Consider the following 22,501-nt stretch of genomic DNA (forward strand, 5'->3'; position numbering starts at 1 on the left):
CTATTAAATTTCATATTTTCATATTAAATTTCAAGATGGAAGATGTGTAGTGAATGAGGCAGGAGGCTGCAGGCAGAAAAAGGGTAGTCTTATGGTTAAGGCATGCTACCCTGGAGAACTGGATTCTGTCCCTATCTTTACCACCAATTTCCTATGGAATATTGGGAAAGTCACCTAAATGAAACTTTTCAGAGGTGACACTAATTGTGTGCTCATCATTTTCTGAATGTCCAACTTGAGACCTTGTGGTTTGATTTGTGGATGTGCTGAGTGCTCACATTTACAACTGAAGTCAATACGAGTTGTGCTCTGAACACATGAAGTGCTAAAAAATGTTAAATTCTCTGAAAAATTAGGCCATAGACATCTCAAGTTGGACACAGTGGAATAGTGTATGCTTCTGACAATCTTTGTGCATTGATTGCCTATCTATACAATGGCAGTTCTAATACATTATCTTACAGGGGTATTATGAAGGAAAATTAATTAATGGTTGTCAGATACTATAGTGATGAGCACCATAGAAAAGGGTGTGAAGAAATTAATAAATCCTTGTTCAGAGCAGGGTTTGAATAGTGTACAGTAAATAAGGCATTGGGCCGTATGTTGAATAACGATCATGAAAGCAGCTCATTCAGTGAGCATCGTCTACCCAGTGCACTGAGTGAGGAAGGGGTCCTGTGAAAATCATGTAAGTTAAAGACCGTACCATAGTGCGTACGCACAGGGGGGCCTAATGAAGGTTGCTTTTCCTAACTTTTGAGTGCTTCGTTTGAGTTGGTAATATACTTTTGCATGTAATTTAGAAAAAAATTAAGAAAATGTAGTTACATTTGTTTTCCTCTTCACCAACAAAAGTGTATACATGTGTGTAATATTAATTATGTTCATGGATGCAGGTTGCATTCTCATTTGCTGCCAGTGGTTTCCTTTATGTAAACAGATGAATTGGGAGATTTTTCTAATAGCTTGAGATTTTTTCACAATTAAGTTTTACTTTTCTGTTTATTTTTTTAAAAATCCCATAGTGCTGGTTGAAAACCATATCCAGTCTGAGTGTGATCATAAAAACCTAAGGAGGTAAAATCATATTTCAAAGGCATGATGTATTTGTGAATGTAACCTGTTGTTGTTAGTCATTAAATGCCTGTTGATGCAAATATTTGCAGTTTAATTATTAGGTTTAAAATTTACAGACAAAGAAAGCTGTTTCCTACTTCTCAACATTTTCAACACCTACTTGCACAGAAGTGTAACACATTCGTACAGTTCTCCTCTACCCCAGATAGAACAGTTAAATATTAAGGAGTTCCAGGACCTTTGGCAATATGCTGATCTGTATAATATGACGCTGTTAAAGTTGGCCTTTTTTAAATGATTTTTTAAAAAAATACATTGCTAGTATATTTTGCAACTTGTTTTGCTAAAGTGATTTATCCTTTTCGTACAAATTTGCAATTTTTACAGATAAATTTGACATTTATTTAGTTATGCAGTAAAATGGCCTTGTCTTCCAGAACTTGGTGCTACCTTTTAGTCTCTGGATGGTGAAAACTTTTACATATTCTTTATATAAAAAATGAAGGCACTTTTTTTCATTAAAGTGGTAATCCACCTCCACCTCTCTGAGCGACGGTAGCTAGGTTGAAGGAAGAATTTTTCCATTGACCTAGCTGCATCCACACAAGGAGTTAGGTTGGTTTAACTGTGGCACTCGGGGGGTGTGAATTTTTCATGCTCTTGAGTGATATAGCTAGTCTCATCTAAATTTTAACTGTGGACTAACTCTTAGAGTTTAATTCCTAAAACTTAAACCTTGAAATTCAGTGTTAGTCTATTTACATTCCCCTTACAAGAATGCTAACAGTAGAAGAATAAACAGAACACAAACCTTGGGAAAACAGGAAATGGAGAGTCAGACTTAAAGTTGACACTCTTCAAGGGGAACCCCTGTAACATTGGAGGGATCGGATTGTCAAGGGATTGTGAGGAGCTTAGCTAGCAGCAATATTGGGAGGGTGAGCTGAGAAGTCTCTACCCAACATTGGAAACTTAGTGCAGAGAGAAGGGGTTCTGTACTTCCCTTCTCTGCAGGAGCTAGGGATAGAGGCATGCCCTCCATGTATTCCGTCTTTGAGAACCTCAAGAGGCTTGCTGCTACAACTGTGTACCTTCTGAAGTCATGATGGGGAGGAGGAGTTGGTGCAAGAACTTAAAATTGAGCAGGGCTATCACCCTGGTGTCAGGAATGTGCCTTTTACTGTACCATGCAACTCCACCCAAGTTTGGCCAAGTTAAAAGCCTCTGAAAAATCTCCATGTTCACGTGCTCAGTAGAGGTTTAAAGTTCAGCAACAAAATTCTCCACAGATTGCATATGAACTAAGAATACTCGCTCCGTGCACTGCTCCTGCATGCCAGCTGAACACGTGAATAATTTCCACTGAGCTACTGAACATGCTCCATTCTGGAGTTGCAGGGGCTGAGCTTGACTTTTCCTGCAATTGCCCCTAACAGCTGCAGCTCTGGACACCAGAACTGAGAACAGGGAGCCTGTCTCTCCTATGTTCTTAATGCTCCTCTGCTGGTGCCCAGGAAGTGAGGAAGAGGAGGAAGCAACCTGACTTCAATGCAGAGGGGTGAGGAGCAGGAGCTTGGGGACAGGGATGGGAACAGAGGAGGACAAAGAGGCCAGGGAAGGAGGGACTATAAGCAGGGAGGGAAAGGGGAACAAAGAAAGAAACAGGGGAGGAAGGAGCCAGAATGGGACAGACTGCTAAACCACGTTCCTCGGCTGTCAGAATAACTGTGAAACCCACTGGCAAACCCACAGACGCTGGCAAAGTGTCTGTCTCTCTCTAGTGACTGGTCCACATAGAGGATAGCTTACTACTACCATTTACTTTATTTGCTCAAGTAATAGAGAAATCTGCTATGGATCTGAAGGTCTCAATCATGCTGATGAATCATGTGAAAGTCAGTACAGTTCCAGGGATGGATGGATTGTTTTTCAAAAACCTAGTAAATTGCATAGTCTGTGCAACCCTTATTTGGCCCCTTTGTGTGCACTATGATGCGGTCTTTAATTACATGATCAGAAGCCATTTTTCAGGGTAGTGCTCAGCTGCCTTAATTTTACAATCATCCTTTTTCTTCCATAAGTTCACTGCCTCATTCACTACACACCTGCTAGTTTCTGCAACAAATGCCAGGTATGCTACAGACAGCAGCCCAATTGACTACAGAACCCTGATTATCTCTAGAGCAGATCCATCTTGTGCACTGAATGAGGTGGGGTGCTGTAATTAAAGTATCTGTCATAATACGTATGTACCTGCTTGCTTGTCTTCTCTAGGAATTTTACCTCAAGTTAGTTAACTTGAGTTAAGAACACCCTTTTTTCTAGTGAAAACAAAGCCTTGTGATTCCTGTGGTCAAGCCAAGATTTTGAACCCAGGTCTGCATAGTCCCAATCCAGTGCATTAATCATAAGGCTGCTATTACTCCTAAATCTCACAGAAGTAAGGTGTGTTCTGTACAGACCTAATTTAAGTGATTTGTCTGGCATCACATAAGAAGCCTGTAATAGAGCTCAGGACAGGACCAAGATAGAGCCCCGTCCGTTGCCTTAACAAAAGGCTATCTTTTTTTCTTCTTGCAGCCCCTCCTTCATTCAAGGCACACAGTATAGTGCCATTATGTATAACTATTCACAAGGGGAATTCAGCTTTGGCAGATTCATTTCAAAAGATAGTGTGGCTGAGTGGATGGGACTTGGATTTGCCACATAACTGACTTGGGTTGTGTTCCCAACTCTGCTAGAAGTAACTGAGAAGTTACATAAAATCATCTTATCTGCAAGATGCAGTGTGGGGGGAGAGGGGGGAGGGTGTGTTGCTTTTCCATAGGGTAGTGATGGTCTTGGTTGATAAATATTTCCATGCAGACTTGAAGTGACTTCCCTGAGCTCCAGTGTTAAAGGTCTGTGCTGTGGTTATAAGGGTTCTCAACTCTACTGATGATCCATGGGAAAGTCAGTATGGTTCCACATAAAGGAATTTTTCTAGTGAAAAATCTCCTGGTGCTGTATTTTAGGAATTTTACCCTCCCTCGCCAACCCTAAAAAAATTCAATAACTTTGTCAGGTTTTGCAGCTGTTTCTTGGTGACAAACTAGATCGCATCAGGGGAAGTCTAGTGATAAATGTGGTTAGTGCCCAGTGTTTTTCCCTGTGTCTTTGCAAAAAGGCATAAGGTAAATAAAATTTTCTTAATTCAGTTTATTACTTAACCATTTTTATTCCAAAATAAATGTCCACACAGACTTGCACTGAACTACAAAACTGGTTTTAATTCAACATTGTTTCAGTGCAAATTTGTGTTTAGACCAGCCTGTTTTTAAAAAAGGATAATTAGGAGGAGGGAGAGGCTGTATCTTTAGAGCTCCTTGTCCAAATGACTCCATATTTGCAACCAAAATTGAATTCTGAACCTATAGCACATTTCAAGCCAATCTGACTATGCATGTGGATTTAGAGAAGCTTGAAACTTTTATATTAAACAGAAGGCATGTTGCAGTTTTATTATTGTGTGGCTAGTAGCCACACTACAGTAACTTTAAAGTGTATTACTTAAGGCAGCCCTAAACCAGACCAAACAGACTGAAAGAGAATGAAACAGCTGCATCACGTCACACCAGTTGGAATTACTTTACTACTTTTACAAACAACATATGACATGATTGAAAATTTTTAACATTATATATGACTATGTATTTAATAATAATTAAATTATAAGCCTTAATCAGGTTGGAGCCTCGTTGTGCTAGGCACCGTACAAACGTACTTACTCCAAAGAACCTACAATCAATGCAAGATAAATAGGTGGGTGAACAAACAAGCAGACAGGGTAATAGTAGGGTAATAGTAATAGAATGTTGCAACATAGACTAGATGTAGACACTTACTTTTACAGCTTGTATTCAATCACAGATCTGTCTGGACCCTTCACTTGTAAGGGACTGTCCTACCCTTGCTGTCCTACCCTTTTTAAATAGCCCCTTATTATTACTACTTATTAATAAATACAACTCATTTACATAGTAGTTTAGATGTACTCAGTGTTTTAGAGAACATAGTCCCAATAAAAGTGATGTATTTAGTTGCAGTCTGTAATGTGAACTAATATATATATAGAAATTGAATTGATTGCCACGTTTTCTCATTGTGTATCAAATCCAATGGTTCTCAAACTTTTGTACTGGCGACTCCGCACATAGCAAGCCTCTGAGTGTGACACCTCCCCTCCCCCCCCGCAAGTTAAAAGCACATTTTTTTATATTTACACTATTTTAAAGTGATATTGCACGTATATTTGTTAATATCACTTTTCACAGCAGACTTATTAGCTACCTGGGAGGCATGTGCTTGCGACCCCCATGTAATAACTTTGCAATCCCCTGAGGTGTCATGGTCCCCAATTTGAGAACCACTGAAATAGATAAAAAGAAAAGGAGTACTTGTGGCACCTTAGAGACTAACCAATTTATTTGAGCATAAGCTTTCGTGAGCTATAGCTCACTTCATCGGATGCATACTGTGGAAAATACAGAAGATGTTTTTAGACACACAAACCATGAAAAAATGGGTGTTTATCACTACAAAAGGTTTTCTCTCCCCCAACCCCACTCTCCTGCTGGTAATAGCTTATCTAAAGTGATCACTCTCCTTACAAAGTGTATGATAATCAAGGTGGGCCATTTCCAGCACAAATCCAGGTTTTCTCCCCACCCTCCCCCACAAACCCACTCTCCTGTTGGTAATAGCTTATCTAAAGGAGGAAGGACAATGTAAGGAGAGTGATCACTTTAGATAAGCTATTGCCAGCAGGAGAGTGGGGTGGGGGGAGAGAGAACCTTTCGTAGTGTGTTCTGTGGTAGAGGCACGCCTTACTTTAAAATCTACTTCATATAGTGTGTTCATAGTTTGTCTAAAATTTTGTGGTATTTGAGACGAATACAGTGCAAGGGATATTTGGTTTTGGGTGGTTTTTTGTTTGTTTTTTAGTCTTCCCCTTACAATTTTGACTGTAGGTTTTGTAAAAGCTTATTTTCAGAAATTGTAATATGTGGCTAAATTTAACTTGTTTTCTATTAATGTGAGAAAACTTATTGTCGAGATTTTCTTGCTCTGACCCTTTAGATTTTTTGCGTGATTAATTTTTTCTTGTTTTTTTTCACAAAGAAACAGGCAGTGAAAAGTACAAAAAAGGTAAACGTGTTGTGCTTGTATGTGTTTCCAAATACCACACGGTTCATTGGATCACCATTAGAATTATTCAGTTACCCAGTTTTGCAACTTGTCAAAGCTGCAAAGCCAGACAATACAAAACCAGACAATACTACATAGACATAACATGTTAGACCCTTTAGATTTTAATGCCGATGAAATACTTGATTCATACTTTATTCAGAAGTATAATAGGATGTCTGGTCTTACATGGCTGAAACTTTCTTGTGAGAAGCATGAAAAAGCATTCTTATGGAATCATTTTTCTGGGAGGATGTTAGCTTTCATCTTTATTTATCAACTGTTGCAGTATGGTGGATAATAAATTAGCTAAAATTGGACTTTGTTTGCTGATATGTATTGCAGCTTTACTGGTACACCAGAAAGCCAGGATGGAGCGACTTCAACGTGAACTCGAGATTCAAAAGAAAAAGTTAGATAAACTAAAATCGGAAGTCAATGAAATGGAGAATAATCTGACACGAAGGCGCCTGAAAAGATCGAATTCTGTTTCCCAAATTCCTTCAGTAAGTCCAAATCTCTGTATGCTGTAAAATTCAAACCATAAGCATGATCTTTCATAATAAAATAAATGGCACAATAATTTATTTAATGGTACATTGTATCTAGAATTAAATTGGTAGTTCGTGTTGTTCCAAATACGGATATAACAGGTACAATATGCTCTACATAGCAAGAACCACTAAGTTGGCAATTATGTTGCACACTAACTGAACTTTCTCAGTGGCTTTCAAGGATAGTACCATGGAGACCACACTTCAGTAGGCTAGTCTGAAGGTCTCAAAGACATGAATAACTAGAGCTTCAGTCTAGAATCTCAAGTTTACAATCTGTTTCATAGCACACCTTCTTCCACCAGCATTCTAGCCACCTTCTCCTCTCATGCTTCATCTGTCTTGTCAATTGTATAGCAAGATAATATGTGAGGATAGTTTAAAAGGGAGATAACGCTTTGGAGGCAACATATCATTTTTGAAAGAAAAGGGGTCATAGTATCTTTCCAGCCATCATGTGGTGGACTACTAGCAGTTCCTGAATCTATAAACTGAATCTGAAACAGTTATTAGTCTGTAAAGGGACAGTAATTCAGTAGTAATTCATCTGTGAGCATGTGTGCAATGTACTTGGCCTGAAAGACCTAACAATAAAGCCATGACAAAGGGGTGACTGATACATCTCCAATCCAAAAATAAGCTTAAATGTACATCCACCCATACGTGAATGGTGATTGATGCTGAAGTGGGAAAACTCAGTCTAACAGATTTGTTTTTTCAGCTGGAAGAAATGCAACAGTTGCGAAGTTGCAACAGACAGCTGCAGATAGACATAGATTGCCTAACCAAAGAGATTGATCTTTTTCAAGCAAGAGGTACAGTATGCTTTCTCAGTGTATCAGCAACTGTAAACATCCTTTTTTATTTTATTCCCCCCCATCTCAGCCCAATGACACACAAATAAAATATCAGACTAAACTATCACATAAGTTATTTGCATTATCATAATAATATAGTTATGGTTATAAAAATACTTTCATTCTAAACCCAGTGTTATGGTTTTATAATCTCCCCATTACCTACCCCTTAAATAAAAGTCGGGGGTTGAAATTTATCACACCATGCTTGCCATAAGTCTAGAAGTAAATTATTTTGTAACTTTGGAAAAATCTAGTTGGCTATTTTTTGAATTACGGAGAATGAAAAAAGTTTCTCGGAATGCATGGCCAGCATTCCTCACTTTTTTCTGTCCGTTATCTAACCATAGGTAGTTAAAACTGTGCTTCAGATTCACTTCCAGTATGTCCTCCCTCCTCATCTGCAGGGCCATAAGACTTTTTTCCCCCCTGTTGCTTTTGGATTCTTTGGTCATTGAAGACCAAGATTGTGCATCTGCAGGTAAGGAAGAAGAAAATAGGGATTTAGCAAAGATAATGCTACAGTGAGGTTTTGAGCCCCTGGACGTAGCTGAGAAACAGAAAAAGAGAGGATTGCTGACATCCAAGAAAATAAGTCATTGGGTATGGTTTGAGATTTGATCAGATTTATTTTGAAGGTTTGTAGAACTCAAATGATTGGCATTTGAAATGCCAAACGTAGCATACAGTTAATATTCAAAGGTAATGCATGCTTTCTTACGTTAGAAAAAAGATAAGTTGTGAATGATTGAAGAAAACTTTCCAATGTGTTTCAGTACACACCTTTTCCTTTTTAAAGAGGAAATTAAAACAAGAAAACATTTATGAAACCATTAGGATTGAGAGGTTAAAGATATAAAATGAAGGAAATTCAAATTAAGTAATCCCCACTCAGCAGCTCAGCAATAAGTTGTACGTAGCTTTTATACATTTAAGTGTGTGTCATAATTGTGAGTTTAATTATGGTTAGGGAGCTCAGAGCTTCTGTACAGTAAGTTATCAAAATACATAAAACATATTGTATCGTAGGAAATAATGCCTTTCTTTGGACTGTAATAAAATAATTACCTTTAAAAAACCAAATACGTGAAAGATGCAGGTGAAAATTACCAATATAATGCTTTAATTGAATATTATTTAGGGAGTCAGTCTGCCAACTAGAGCTGTTGACTGAATCAAGCTTCCTGGATTCTGTTCCCATCTCTGCCATTCACTTGTTGTGTAACCTTAGAGGGAAAGTTACTTAGCCTGTCATTGCCACCAGTAATATCTTTCTCAGACCTGTATTGATATCTTGGTATGAAAGGCGCTAATGATGTACATAGTAGTATTATCATTTGTAACCATTACAAAAAAATTGTGCTTTTATGTCCAAAGGTTTTTGTTTTAAAAAAAACTGTTTACCTTTTTTTCAGGACCACATTTTAATCCCAGCGCTATTCATAATTTTTATGACAATATTGGATTTCTAGGTCCTGTGCCACCAAAACCCAAAGGTACTGTTTGGATTTAGTCCTAGCATAAATAGAGTTATACTAAAATCTTATTTTACCTTTAGCAACACATGCTGTAATAACTGATTCAATCTGAATATTGATTGTGGTGTCTATTTTCAAAAGCATGAATGCCACTAAGTTTATGTCTACACAGCAATTTAAGTCTGGGTCTGAGCACAGGCTCAAGCCACACACACGCACCCTGTGCGTCCACGCTGCAAATGTGCTAATCTAGGGCTCAGACCCAGTGTCCCAGTGCATAGGACCCAGGGTGTGAGCCCTGTTCGTTTCCTGTGTGCATATGGCCCTAGCTTAACTGAGGTCCCAGAAGTACTCCAGATGTATCCCAGAGTAACTGGGGGCAGAGGAGCAGTGCTGCAGGCAGCCAGCACAGCAGCAGGAAGCACCATTAAATGCTGAGCGCTCAGCTTTCCTGCTCCTCCCCCAGCACCGGCTCCTCCTCTTTGCTGTGTGGAGCTTGCCTGGAGCTTGCCTGGTTCGGACATCCCTTAGGGGAGGATCTATAAATGGAGGTTCCCTATGTCCTAATAAGGAGGAGAAGATGGAAAATGATAAAATACAGGGAAGATCTGATGAGAAACAGTCAAATGAAAAAAGTCCCATTCAATTACGTCATGCAAAAGGGGACAGCCAAAAAAATGACAAGTTTTTAAAATGCTAGAAGTCTAAATAATAAGATGGGTGAACTAGAGTGCCTAGTATTAAATGAGGATATTGATATAATAGGCATCACAGAAACCTGGTGGAAGGAGGATAATCAATGGGACACAGTAATACCAGGGTACAAAATATATCGGAAGGACAGAACAGGTCGTGCTGGTGGGGGAGTGGCACTATATGTGAAAGAAAGCGTAGAATCAAATGAAGTAAAAATCTTAAATGAACCAAACTGTACCATAGAATCTCTATAGATAGTAATTCCATGCTTGAAAAATAAGAATATAGCAGTAGGGCTATATTACATACCACCAGAACAGGATGGTGTTACTGACTCTCAAATGCTCAGGGAGATTAGAGAGGCTATTAAAATAAAAAACTCAATAATAATAATAATAATAATGGGGGATTTCATTTATCCCCATTTTGACTGGGTACATATCACCTCAGGAAGGGATGCAGAGATAAAGTTTCTTGACACCTTAAATGACTGCGTCTTGGAGCAGCTAGTCCTGGAACCCACAAGAGGAGAGGCAATTCTTGATTTAGTCCTAAGTGGAGCACAGGATCAGGTCCAAGAGGTGAATAGAGCTGGACCGCTTGGTAATAGTGACCATAATATAATTAAATTTAACATCCCTGTGGCAGGGAAAACTCCACAGCAGCCCAACACTGTAGCATTTAATTTCAGAAAGGGGAACTACACAAAAATGAGGAGGTTAGTGAAACAGAAATTAAAAACTACAGTACCAAAAGTAAAATCCCTGCAAGCTACGTGGAAACTTTTTAAAGACACCATAATAGAGGCTCAACTTAAATGTATACCCCAATTTAAAAAACATAGCAAGAGAACCAAAAAAGAGCCACTGTGGTTAAACAACAATGTAAAAGAAGGAGTGAGAGGCAAAAAGGCATCCTTTAAAAAGTGGAAGATAAATCCTAATGAGGAAAATAGAAAAGAACATAAACTCTGGCAAATGAAGTGTAAAAATATAATTAGAAAGATCAAAAAAGAATTTGAAGAACAGCTTGCCAAAGACTCCAAAAGTAATAGCAAAATTTTTTTAAATACATCAGAAGCAGAAAGACTGCTAAACAACCTATGGGGCCACTGGACGATCGAGATGCTAAAGGAGCACTCAAAGACGATAAGGCTATTGCGGAGAAACTAAATGAATTCTTTGCATCAGTCTTTACTGTTGAGGATGTTAGGGAGATTCTCAAACCTGAGCCATTCTTTTTGGGTGACAGATCTGAGGAACTGTCCCAAATTGGGGTGTCATTAGAGGAGGTTTTGGAACAAATTGATAAATTAAACAGCAGTAAATCTCCAGAACCTGATGGTATTCACCCAAGAGTTCTGAAGGAACTCAAATGTGAAACTGCAGGACTACTAACTGTCGTCTGTAACCTATCATTTAATTCAGCTTCTGTACCAAATGACTGAAGGATAGCTAATGTGATGCCAATTTTTAAAAAGGGCTCCAAAGGTGACCCTGGCAACTACAGGCCAGTAAGCCTCACTTCAGTACTGGGCAAATTGTTTCAAACAATCGTAAAGAACAAAATTGACAGACACATAGATGAACATAATTTGTTGGGAAATAGTCAACATGGTTTTTGTAAAGGGAAATCATGCCTCACAACTCTACTAGAATTCTTTGAGGGGGTCAACAAGCATGCGGACAAAGGAAATCCAGTGGATATAGTGTATTTAGATTTTCAGACAGCCTTTGACAAGGTCCCTCACCAAAGGCTCTTAAGCAAAATAAGCAGTCATGGGAGAAGAGGGAAGGTTCTCTCATAGACTGGTAACTGGTTAAAAGATAGGAAACAAAAGGTAGGAATAAATGGTCAGTTTTCAGAATGGAGAGAGGTAAATAGTGGTGTCCCCCAGGGATCTGTACTGCGCCCAGTCCTAACATACTCATAAACGATTTGGAAACAGTGAGGTGGCAAAATTTGCAGATGATACAAAACTACTCAGGATAGTTAAGTCCCAGGCAGACTGCGAAGAGCTACAAAAGGATCTCACAAAACTGGGCAGCAGAATGGCAGATGAAATTTAATGTTGATAAATGCAAAGTAATGCACATTGGAAAACATAATCCTAACTATACATATACAATGATGGGGTCTAAATTAGCTGTTACCACTCAACCCAAAGAGATGTTGGAGTCATTGTAGATAGTTCTCTGAAATCATCCACTCAATGTGCAGCTGCAGTCAAAAAGCAAACAATGTTGGGAATCATCAAGAAAGTGGTAGATAATAAGACAGAAAATATAATATTGCCTCTATATAAATCTGTGGTACACCCACACCTTGAATACTGCGTGCAGATCTGATCACCCCATCTCAAAAAAGATATATTGGAATTGCAAAATTTTCAGAAAAGGGCAACAAATATGATTAGGGGTATAGAGTGGCTTCTGTATGAGGAGAGATTAATGAGACTGGGACTTTTCATCTTGGAAAAGAGGCGACTAAGGAGGGAGATGATAGATGTCTATAAAATCATGAGTGGTATAGAGAAAATAAATAAGGAAGTGTTATTTACTCCTTCTCATAATACAAGAACAAGGGGCCCCCAAATTAAATTAAATAGGTAGCATGTTTTAAAATAAACACAAGAAAATATTTTTTCACTCAATGCACTGTCAGCCTCTGGAACTCCTTGCCAGAGGGTGTTGTGAAGGCCAATACTATAACAGGGTTCAAAAGGGAGCTAGATAGATTCATGGAAGATAGGTCCATCAATGGCTGTTAGCCAGGATGGGCAGGAATGGTGTCCCTAGCCTCTGTTTGCCAGAAGCTGGGATTGGGTTCCAGGGCATGGATCACTTGATGATAACCTGTCTATTCATTCCCTTTGGGGCACCTGCCATTGGTCTGACCTAGTATGGCTGGTCCTACATTCTTCTGGAGCAGGGAGTGAAGTTGACAGGCAGGAGGTGGCTCCTGGGTGCTGGGATGTTGCAGGTCATTCCTATGCTGAGCCAGGAGCCCTGCCACTCCCCTCCCTGCAGGGCAGCTGCTTGGTCCTGCTTCATTCTCTGGCCATTGCTCCCGCCCTCCCTGGGGCTGCATGTGCAGGGGCGCCAGGGCAATGTGCACGGTAAGTGGGAGCCAACCATCCAGGATTGTCCTGGAGTATCCAGGAATTCAAGATTGTCATGATGAAACCTCCAGGAATACGTCCAACCAAAATCAGCAACTCTACCCAAAACTTCCCTGCAGCCTCCCGTGGATCCCTTATCCCTGTCTCATGAGGTTGGGCAGGGACAAGGGATTCTGGGGGGTGAGGGGGTGCTGGAGCACACTGTACCTCAGACCTTGGGGATGCACTTCACTGCTCTGCAGCCAGCAGCAGCCAGGCTGGGGGGTGGTGTTTTTCCTCTGATACCTTCATTTTATGTCAAATTTCAAAACAGACAAAAATAAATAAACAAACAAAAACCCCTTCATTGAACATCCCATTTTAAAAATTAAGTATTGCAAAGTTTCATTTTAATAGCTTGACAGCCCTGGAGAGAGACGTTGTAATTATCCTCAGAACAGGTGCACAGGGGCATTTTCATGCAGGGAGGCTGCAGTGACTCAGCCTAGAGCTGGTGAGCCCAATTCTCATATTAGATGATAGTTCAGCATAAATCCTTCTCAAACTGCAGTCATTCTACTGAGACAGCCACCAAAGGAGCTACTTATGCCATTTATATGCACGTGCTCCTTTTGGGCACAATCCCATCAGTAGGACCATTACAGTTAGGAAACAGGGTGGGCAGTAGAGTTTTCCCACAGTGCACCACATTCCTAGGGCTAGAGTGTCGACATTGCAGGTGGCAGAATGGGAGAACTAGGCACTTTGGGATATGTTTACTTTGACTCGGGTCTGTGCACTGCTTTGTGGATGCCAGTGCCCTAGGTTTGAGCATGGGTCAGAACGTTCTTAATTTAGGATTAAAATACAGTGTAAATGCTCAAGCCCAGGGTTCCCTGACACAGTTCAGCTGACTCGAGTTACTAACCCTAGTCTTACATTGCTGTGTAGACATAGTCTTAGGTACCTAACTCTCATTGAAAGTCAGTGAGAGTAAATCCTACCTCTGCATGCTTTCCTTCCTTTTCCGTTTCATTGTATACATTCTCACATTTTCAAGGAGGGAAGAAATTAATACGGAGGAATGATTACATTTAGTATTTTAAAATAGATTTATTTATGAAAAATACATGGGTTGGATTATTAGTTTTTTTTAAGTTGGTCATCTATATTTACTTAATCTATTGCATAGTTCTAAGTAAACTAGGCTAGGTGGCTTCATCACAGCCCCTAGTGAAAGCATGTTGCTTTAGAAAAGAACAATGTTAGTACAGAATTCCAAGGAGGGTATGCCAAATTTCTTGTGATCTCCATGTGTGATGGGTATTCTTAATGGCTTCTGAGCTTTTGAAGCTCTTCCTTCAGGTTCTTGCTTTATACACTATTTGAGAAGAGGCAAATTAAAGAATTTTGGCACTGACAAACCACTCACTTCTGACAGTTCATGATTTCCCAGAAACTTTTGTAAAGCGTGTATGGCACATATTACTAAAGAAAACTAGGAGCTATTTTAGCAGCATGCCAAATACATATGTACCTGTGTCAAAGAAGTGGGCTTTCCTTATTCTAGACTAGTGGAAGGTAATGGCACTGTAGATATGATAATATTCTCCTTTCCTGGGAGCAGTCAAGTAGCTCAACTTTGCAAGCATACTTTTCTGATGATTCTCTGATGAGCTGCCTTGTCGTCATCGAATATTTTGCCCAAAGACTAATAGCAGGATTATAAGGTAGAGTATAAATGAAAGCTTTTATAGCAAAGAGCCAGGGAGAATGGATTTAAATCACTGATTTTAATCATGATTTAAATAAGCAAGCAGGAAATCTTGAGTTAAATAATTATTTTTAATCTTGGTTTGCATTTAAACTTCTTAGTTATTTCCCTAAAGAAAGGTTGATTCTCTTTGGTTGGAAACCATTAAAACACGTTGATTTGCAACTAAATATAGCCTTACACTAAATTTGGAACTACTTTTTTCACTAACCAGGAGAATGCACTATGTCTATACGATTATTTAAGCAATCATCTACCTTAATGTACATTTATTCAGATTTTACATTTTTACATTTTTGATCGTTGAAAAATGATGAATGATTCATTTTTATATACTAGATTATTATTAATTTTTTATTTTTTATTTGTGTCAAGCTGCATTTGGATGGAAATTGAAATTCAATTAAAATCCACAAGAATAGCATTTTAAAATTGTTTTTATTAGTTAAATAAAACTACCTTAAGCATACTCGATACAGAAGAAAAAAAGTAAGTGTATCAAAACATATTTTTGCATTGAGAACTAGCTGATTCATTAAACAAAGGAATAAGTCTTAGTGAATAGAACTGATTGTTTCTGGCCACCATGTCTTTCAAGATTTTAGAACTAGTAGATCTCAGTCTCTCTCACATTTGTTCTTATTAATAAAATGGAAGTGAGAAAATCAACTTTTCTGCTTTGTCAAATCCCAGTTGAAAGTACATTGAGTGAACTAATCATTGAACTGAACTAGTTGAAATAAAAACAATATTCTCTGTATCTGCAGAAGAAGCTACTGCTATCAAAAGCTGGCTTAGTATTTAAACTCTAATTCCAGATACTTAGCCTGATTTCTATCAGTTCAGTGTTTTGACTTTCATTAAAACCTCAATAGAAAACATATACCACTTGAATATTGTTTTTTATTTTAATTTCAATTATTTTAATATAATTTAGGCCTTAATATAGGTTGTCATGGTTTCAAATTTAATTTTAAATATTAATTTTTTTAAATGTATTTCGTTAAAATTTTAAAAATCTGATTTTTTTTAATTTTTGGTTTTTTAAGTTCATGTTGCAAAAAGCAGACATGATTACCCTTGATATTTAAGTAGCAACAACTGTTAACATCTGACAACCAACTTATTTATGTTTAAAATACCATATCTTTATATTTTTAACTGACTATTTCTGTTAAGAGCATAAGGCATTTGTTAAAATAAATTATTGCAACACTTTTAAATAAAAACTGAGGGCTCTGCATTTTAGAAGTAATTCATAACATTTAACTTTAGAATGTGAGCATTTTCCAAAGGAGATGCATGCATCTGGGGATGGGCTGCACCTCTCTAAAGAGGATTATGAAGAGTGAGTGGGCGTTAATTTCTGAAGTTCAGAATGCAGACTAAAACATTTTAGTCTGCCAAGTCTGAGGGGGAGAGAGAGGTTTCATGCTTCCTGGGGCTGAAAACTCAGTGAGTCACATTTGGTGAGTCAGCTGTTTTTTAAAATATTCAAAAGTAGAACTGCCAACGCTTAGTTGTACAGTCTGAGAGTTAGCATAGCAACCAGATTTTCTGTGTTTAAATAATGGTGGGTATTTTTTAAAATTTACCATAATTCAACTCAGTTGTGCTTAATTTCCCTAGAGGGCTGATTTTCTCTGATCGCTGTAGCAGCTGTCATGTGAGTGATTTGCCATAGAAACCTTACAACCCCTAGTAAAACAGTTTTAAATATTTTTGAAAAGTTAATATTCTGCATCATTTACAATTCAGATAATTTATTCCTAATGTAGTTAAGATTTGTGTGTATTCCATATCTTATCTGCTTTTGTTAATGACAAAATAAGTTTTACAGTTTTTTACTCCTGTTAACCCTACAAAGCCAGTACAAACAGGAGATGCAGATTTTATTCCCTCTGAATGATGAACTTTTTACAAAGTTCAAATTAGTTGTACCTGTACCAACTGGATTGAAGGCAAAGGGGTTGTAGAGGTGTTGTGAGGGCATAATCTGAAAACCCTGCGTTTGCATAGGCATCGCAGAAGGCCTAATTTAGCCTGTAGAACCTTTTATTACAAGTGCTAATGTTTGAAGTGGAAAGACTCTGACCTTGTTTCTGAGACCAGGATGAGTTTGCAAGGCTAACAGGAAAAAAAGTTTATTAAATTGAGAACATGTGATCTGGAAATCATTGCAACTAAACATGGAATCATATGTTATTTTTAGAGTAACTTTTCAGAGTTCAGACATACTTTAAAGATTTGGTTCTGTTTTATAAGTGCAGATCTGACTTAACTGTTACCAGACCATGCTAAAGCCTTAGTTTAGCTTGAACCACGCCTTAACTGTATCAATGTGGAGGGATGTCGTTTCAGCAGTTTGGGGTAGCCCCTTGTTGGACCAGACAGGGAAATGTTAGATGTTCTGAGAACTTCAGTGTCATATGGGCAAGGACTTTAAGCTCTGCCAAAACCATAGCAGATGCCTGCTGAGTATGATTAGAAGTGACTGTTACGAATCACAACTTTTTGATTTTTTTCCCCCAAAGTGAGCCAGAACATATTAAATCTGCATAATTCAAAAGCAGTGAATTTTTAAGGGTTATGATTAATTATAATTAATAATAAAGATTTGACTGTGCCTATTGTGCTATATCGTGGTTAGGTTATAAGTCACTACTGTTTTTGTTTGTGTGCCTCACCTATTGCAAAAATGCTTACAAATCGTGTTCTGTAATTTGTTTTTATAATGATGAGAATTATTTAGGATTCTAAGTCACCATAGAAATGTATTCAGGAACAATGAAAATAGTGTTGTTTTTTTAAATAGCATTAAAATACAACTTTGCCATTTAATAGCACCGTATAAAATATTAAAATCCAGCTAGTTTTTAAATACCGTTAAGGCTTTAGGACATGAGTTATTGGACATTGCAAATGTTTCTTACATATTTTTTAAAAGTTATTTTAAAAAATTGAATTTCAAGAACTGCCAAATTAGTCCTTCATTTACTTCTCAGTTTCACATCTCCTAAAATGAGAAAAATCAACCATAACAGAAGTGCTTACTTAGTAGAGGAGAGCCCAGTTACAAAATTTGGTTCTATGTCTTAAGTTGAACACTCCTAAGATTTAGAGTTGTTCAAATCTGAGAGGTTGTTTTGGGCTTAGCTCCACAGTTTAGATTTGCACTTAAAATACAGTATAGATAATGATGAATTTTGGATGTAAGTGTTTGGAGACACTTGTATGTTTCCCCATTCACAAAAGTGAAAAATGATTCTCTTAGAATCTGTGATGGTGGTGATGGATATTTGTTGTGAATAAACTGAGAAATGTTGCATCAAAAAGTTACAAAATAAAATTTTAGCAGTAAGTAAAGATTCTAACAAGCTATAGTGAAGTCTGACCATCTATCAAAGTGTTTGCTGTTGCCATTTCAAGAGAGTAATAAGACTATACATATAATGAAAAGCTAAACTTTGTATCTGTAGTAATGAAATGAATCTGGTTAGGAAAGGGTGAAATACTGAGAGGTGGGATATGTATAGCATATGTGTATATAATTAAATACTGTTACCCGTGCTGCACTGAAATTAACGCACAAAGTGAAGATGGTGCGTAACGTAAATTAGTGTATCTCACTGGAAGTATGCAACACCAGTGGTCTGTGATCAGCACTAGCTGCCTGTTGGTTTCCAGGTAATGGGATTTTTAAAATCTATAAAGCCCTATGGCATCAACTTAGCTGTTTGGAGAGACTGCATGTTTCTCTGTCATTCTGCTGGAATTGCAATTAGTGGAGGCACTCAGCTGAAGCCCTCCTTGCTCTGGTGCTCCCCACAAGTGACCCTCAGCTTTGGAATCCCCACCCATGTGTTCCCCTTAACCTTAAATACCCAAAGACTGTTGATAATGGTATGAAGAGTACACTTACAAAATTTGTGGACGACACCAAATCGGGAAGGGTTGCAAGCACTTTGGAGAACAGGATTAGAAATCAAAATGACCATGACAAATGGGAGAATTAGTCTGAAATCAACAAGATGAAATTCAATAAAGGTAAGGGCAAAGTACTACACTTAGGAAGGAAAAAACAAATGCACTAATATAAAATGGGGAATAACTGGCCAGACAGTAGTACTGCAGAAAAGGATCTGTGGGGAGGGAGGTATAGTGGATCACAAGTTGAATGTGAGCCAACAATGTGATGCAGTTGCAAAAAAGGCAGATATAATTCTTGGATATATTGACAGGAGTGCTGTATGTCAGATACAGGAGGTAATCATTCCACTATATTAGGTATTGATGAGACCTCAGCTGGAGTATTGTGTCCAGTTTTTGGTGCCACACTTACATAAAAGGTGTGGGAAAATTGCGGAATTCCAGAGAGAGCAACAAAAATAAGAGATTTAGAAAACCTGACCTGTGAGGAAAAGTTAAAAAACTCGGTATGTTTAATTTTGAGAAAAGAAGACTGAGGGGTGACCTGGTAAGTCTTCAATATGTTAAGGGCTGTTATAAAGAGAATGATAATCAATTGTTCTCCATGTACAGTGTAGAACAGGAAGTAATGGGCGTAGTCTGCAGTAAGAAAATTTAGAATCGATATTAGGAAAATCTTCCTAACTGTAAGTAAAGTACGGAATAGATAGCCACAGAAGACTGTGGAATCCCCATTAGTGGAGGTTTTTAAAAACATGTTAGACAGGCACCTGTCAGGGATAGTCTAGGCTTACTTAGTCCTGCCTCAGTGCAGAGGGATGGACCAAGATGACCTCTCAAGGCCCCTTCCAGCCCTATGCTTCATTGAGTCTGAACTTCAGGGCATGCGTCAAGGACTATCTTTTGATATAGACTTTTGGAGAGTGGTACAGTAAAGAACCGTACTTGTGAACAGGGCAGTGTATTGTTTTTGATATTTCTATCTGTTCATTTTCTGGTTTGGGGAAAGCTGCTGATCTTTTCTGTTGTCATTTGTTCAGGGTCAAATTTTTAAATCCTACTTCAGAGTCCCCCAGAGACCAGAGCATGCCCTCTTTTTCATGTTGTAAATGTAAATAAATATTAGACTTTCTTGTGACTTTATATAATAACCCCTTTCTCTGTGTGCACCTTCCCTTTGCTGACTAATTTAATCTGCTAAAACTGCAGTATTCAAATAAATTTAGGAAGAGGCTAGACAGAGAACAGAAAAGTGGTTGGGAGACTTACCTTTGATGTGGTTGGCAAAGCTATATGTAGGCAGCCGGTGGAGGGAGGCGGGAGAGAGATCTCTCTGTCACTTAGAACAGCTTGTGAAGTTTTCACAGGTACAAGGTAATTTTGTTAGTTACCCAAAACTCAGCTCAAAATTCTGTTCATCCTTGCTGTTCTTGTTTAGTAATTGTTTTTCTTTTTCACACCTACAGATCAAAGGTCCATTGTCAAAACACCAAAGACTGTTCCAGACACAGACGAAGATGAGGGAGCTCAGTGGAATTGTACTGCCTGTACTTTTTTAAATCATCCAGCCTTAAACCGTTGTGAACAATGTGAAATGCCCAGGCATTTCTAAGCCAACAGGCCCATTATCTTTTGTAAAACCGTAACAAACCTACAATGGACTGTTCTGTCATTGGGAAAAAAATCATTTATTCATAGGATTTTGTAAAATTGAAGGTTTGACAAGATGGTGGTTTGCTAATGTTAAATGTCAGCCCACAGAGCTAATAATACCTCAGTGTTGTGTCCAAGGCAGTTGAAATTCATCAGCTGAAAGGTAATCTGCTGAAAGACTTGGTTGCCAGCTGCCTAAACCGTGTACAGTATTACCAATATCCCAGTAAGATAATTCTCACCGTGTTCGGTGCTTGGGTGTTCCCCATCCCTCTTTATCCCCCAATGTCACTACTGAATTTTGACAGGGGAAAGGAATAGAATGATAGCTTTTTTGTTTTCAAAGCTTTCAGTGAAACACTACAAATGCAGAGGAAATTAAAAGGAACAAGGTTTAACTGTTTGCTGCCACAGTGCCCGTGGATAGGGGAAGAACTTCACAAATCAGTGGTACTCTTTGCCTTGTCTTCCCTGAAAACGTCTCTGCTCTGTGAAGCCAGAATCTATACAATCACCTCTAAAGATGAAAAGGAAAAACTGCATGCATTGTCTGTACAATACACAGTGAAATACCCCAAAGCTTTTCCTACTGTACATAGCTCTAGAGCCTGCTTTAAGTGATTTCTTTTCCTCACCTTTATTATTTTCTTGTACTTCTGTATGTATAGTGTAATAGTCTTTTTTGTTAACTTTCTTTTTTCCCTTTAAGTGATTAAGCACGATCATGTCCCTTTTTTAAGCTTTTATCTGAGAGAAGCAATGCCTTAAAATAAGAGCATTAATGGTAAGAAACTATGCACAAAATAGCTTTCCTCTGCTCATTCTGTACATTGCTCTTGTAAATGCTGATGATCTGTGAAGACCTGCAGATGCAGCTTGGTAAAAATGCAGGAAAAGTTGGAAGAGTTATACATATAGTTCACTCTGTACACTGAGTTTTACGGTGGGTGACACAAGATAGTGTTTTGTCTGGCACAAGGAAACAAACTAAGAAACTTTCAACTCACCAACAGACTAGCATCCAATTTAAGCTTGCTTCATCTGCTGGGTATCTTGCAGACTCTTGAAGAGCTATTGGGGAAGTACATACAGTACCAAAATCAACAGCAGCAGCATCATACAGGTTTGTTCAGAGAACTTTAAATACTTTCCTGTTTTGGCAGCCAGTTTCTAAACCTGACTTGGTGGTGAAGTCTTATATTTATAGAAAACAAGGATAGCAATATTTAGGACAACTGAAATAAAGGCTGGAAAAGAGAAATCAAGCAGACTTGAACACTGAAGCAACCTCAGCATCTCTTTATTTTGATAATTGTTTTTAAAGGAAAATATTCAGGTGATCAGGAACGTATGAAACAGAAGTCAAGAAAATGAAATTATATTACAGGACACATGAAAAAGACAGCATGTAAATAATAATGTAGCAGCACTAAGTGAGGCTGGAGGGACTGCTAAAAATGTAGCAAAAGGCAAGCGATAAAGTAGACTGTCACCCACTGTAAACATTTGCCAGTGGACATTTTTAAATAGGAATTTTACAAGTGATCTATGTGAATGCACAAAGGCCTTTTGTTTTGAAGGCTTTGCATTTTTTATGTGGGAAGAAAATGACAATCCCAGGTAATTAGGCAGTAGACCCAAAGCACTTGCATTCAATGCATTTTGTTTATAAAAATGAGGCCTTGTTTTTCAGCTTCATCTGCAGTTCTATGTGAAGATTGACAAATCAGTTTTTACCTGTTTTATTAATAAAACCTAATTTGGATATCTTGAGTTGATGGTTTTGTGATTTAGCTGGGTAAACTGTCTTTGTAACAGATAAGTTATTTATAAAAATTAAAAAAAATTATATTCTAATGTTTGTCTTTGTGATTTGTTTTGCTTTTTCAATTTTTTGGAGTAACAGTGTAACCAACTGAGCGATAAATAGCTAAATACAGGTTTAAAATATGCAGATTTGCTAGGGCCAAAGGTTGGTTTAAGACCTGTTTTTATGGCATCTTTTTTCTCCTTGTATCTTTTCCATGGCTTATTTCTGTTATGTATTAGTTAAATGTGTACAGGGCTTGTTTTGCTCCAAAATAGTGCATCCACAAAATTATGTCCTGACTATAGAAGTACTTCCTGCTCCAGAAAGTAGTAAAGCTGCTTTC

The 22,501-nt window shown here is 38.0% G+C and overlaps 1 protein-coding gene across 10 annotated transcripts in view; it reads left to right on the forward strand.

Moving 5' to 3' along the window:
- Positions 1-22,205, forward strand: part of TAB2 (TGF-beta activated kinase 1 (MAP3K7) binding protein 2) — a 144,253-nt gene extending 122,048 nt beyond the window's left edge. For 8 of the 10 annotated variants that reach the window (XM_073337590.1, XM_073337593.1, XM_073337588.1 and 5 more), the window contains 4 exons: positions 6,652-6,812; positions 7,582-7,675; positions 9,133-9,213; positions 20,162-22,205. In XM_073337590.1, coding sequence (XP_073193691.1) covers positions 6,652-6,812; positions 7,582-7,675; positions 9,133-9,213; positions 20,162-20,307 — 482 coding nt within the window. In that variant the 3' untranslated portion in view covers positions 20,308-22,205. The remainder of the gene's footprint in view (positions 1-6,651; positions 6,813-7,581; positions 7,676-9,132; positions 9,214-20,161) is intronic. The other 2 variants (XM_073337596.1, XM_073337598.1) reach the window with 2 other exon arrangements.
- The last annotated feature ends 296 nt before the right edge of the window (positions 22,206-22,501 follow it).

This window comes from Lepidochelys kempii, chromosome 3 (assembly GCF_965140265.1).
Source record: "Lepidochelys kempii isolate rLepKem1 chromosome 3, rLepKem1.hap2, whole genome shotgun sequence".
Classification (NCBI taxonomy): Eukaryota; Metazoa; Chordata; order Testudines; family Cheloniidae; genus Lepidochelys; species Lepidochelys kempii.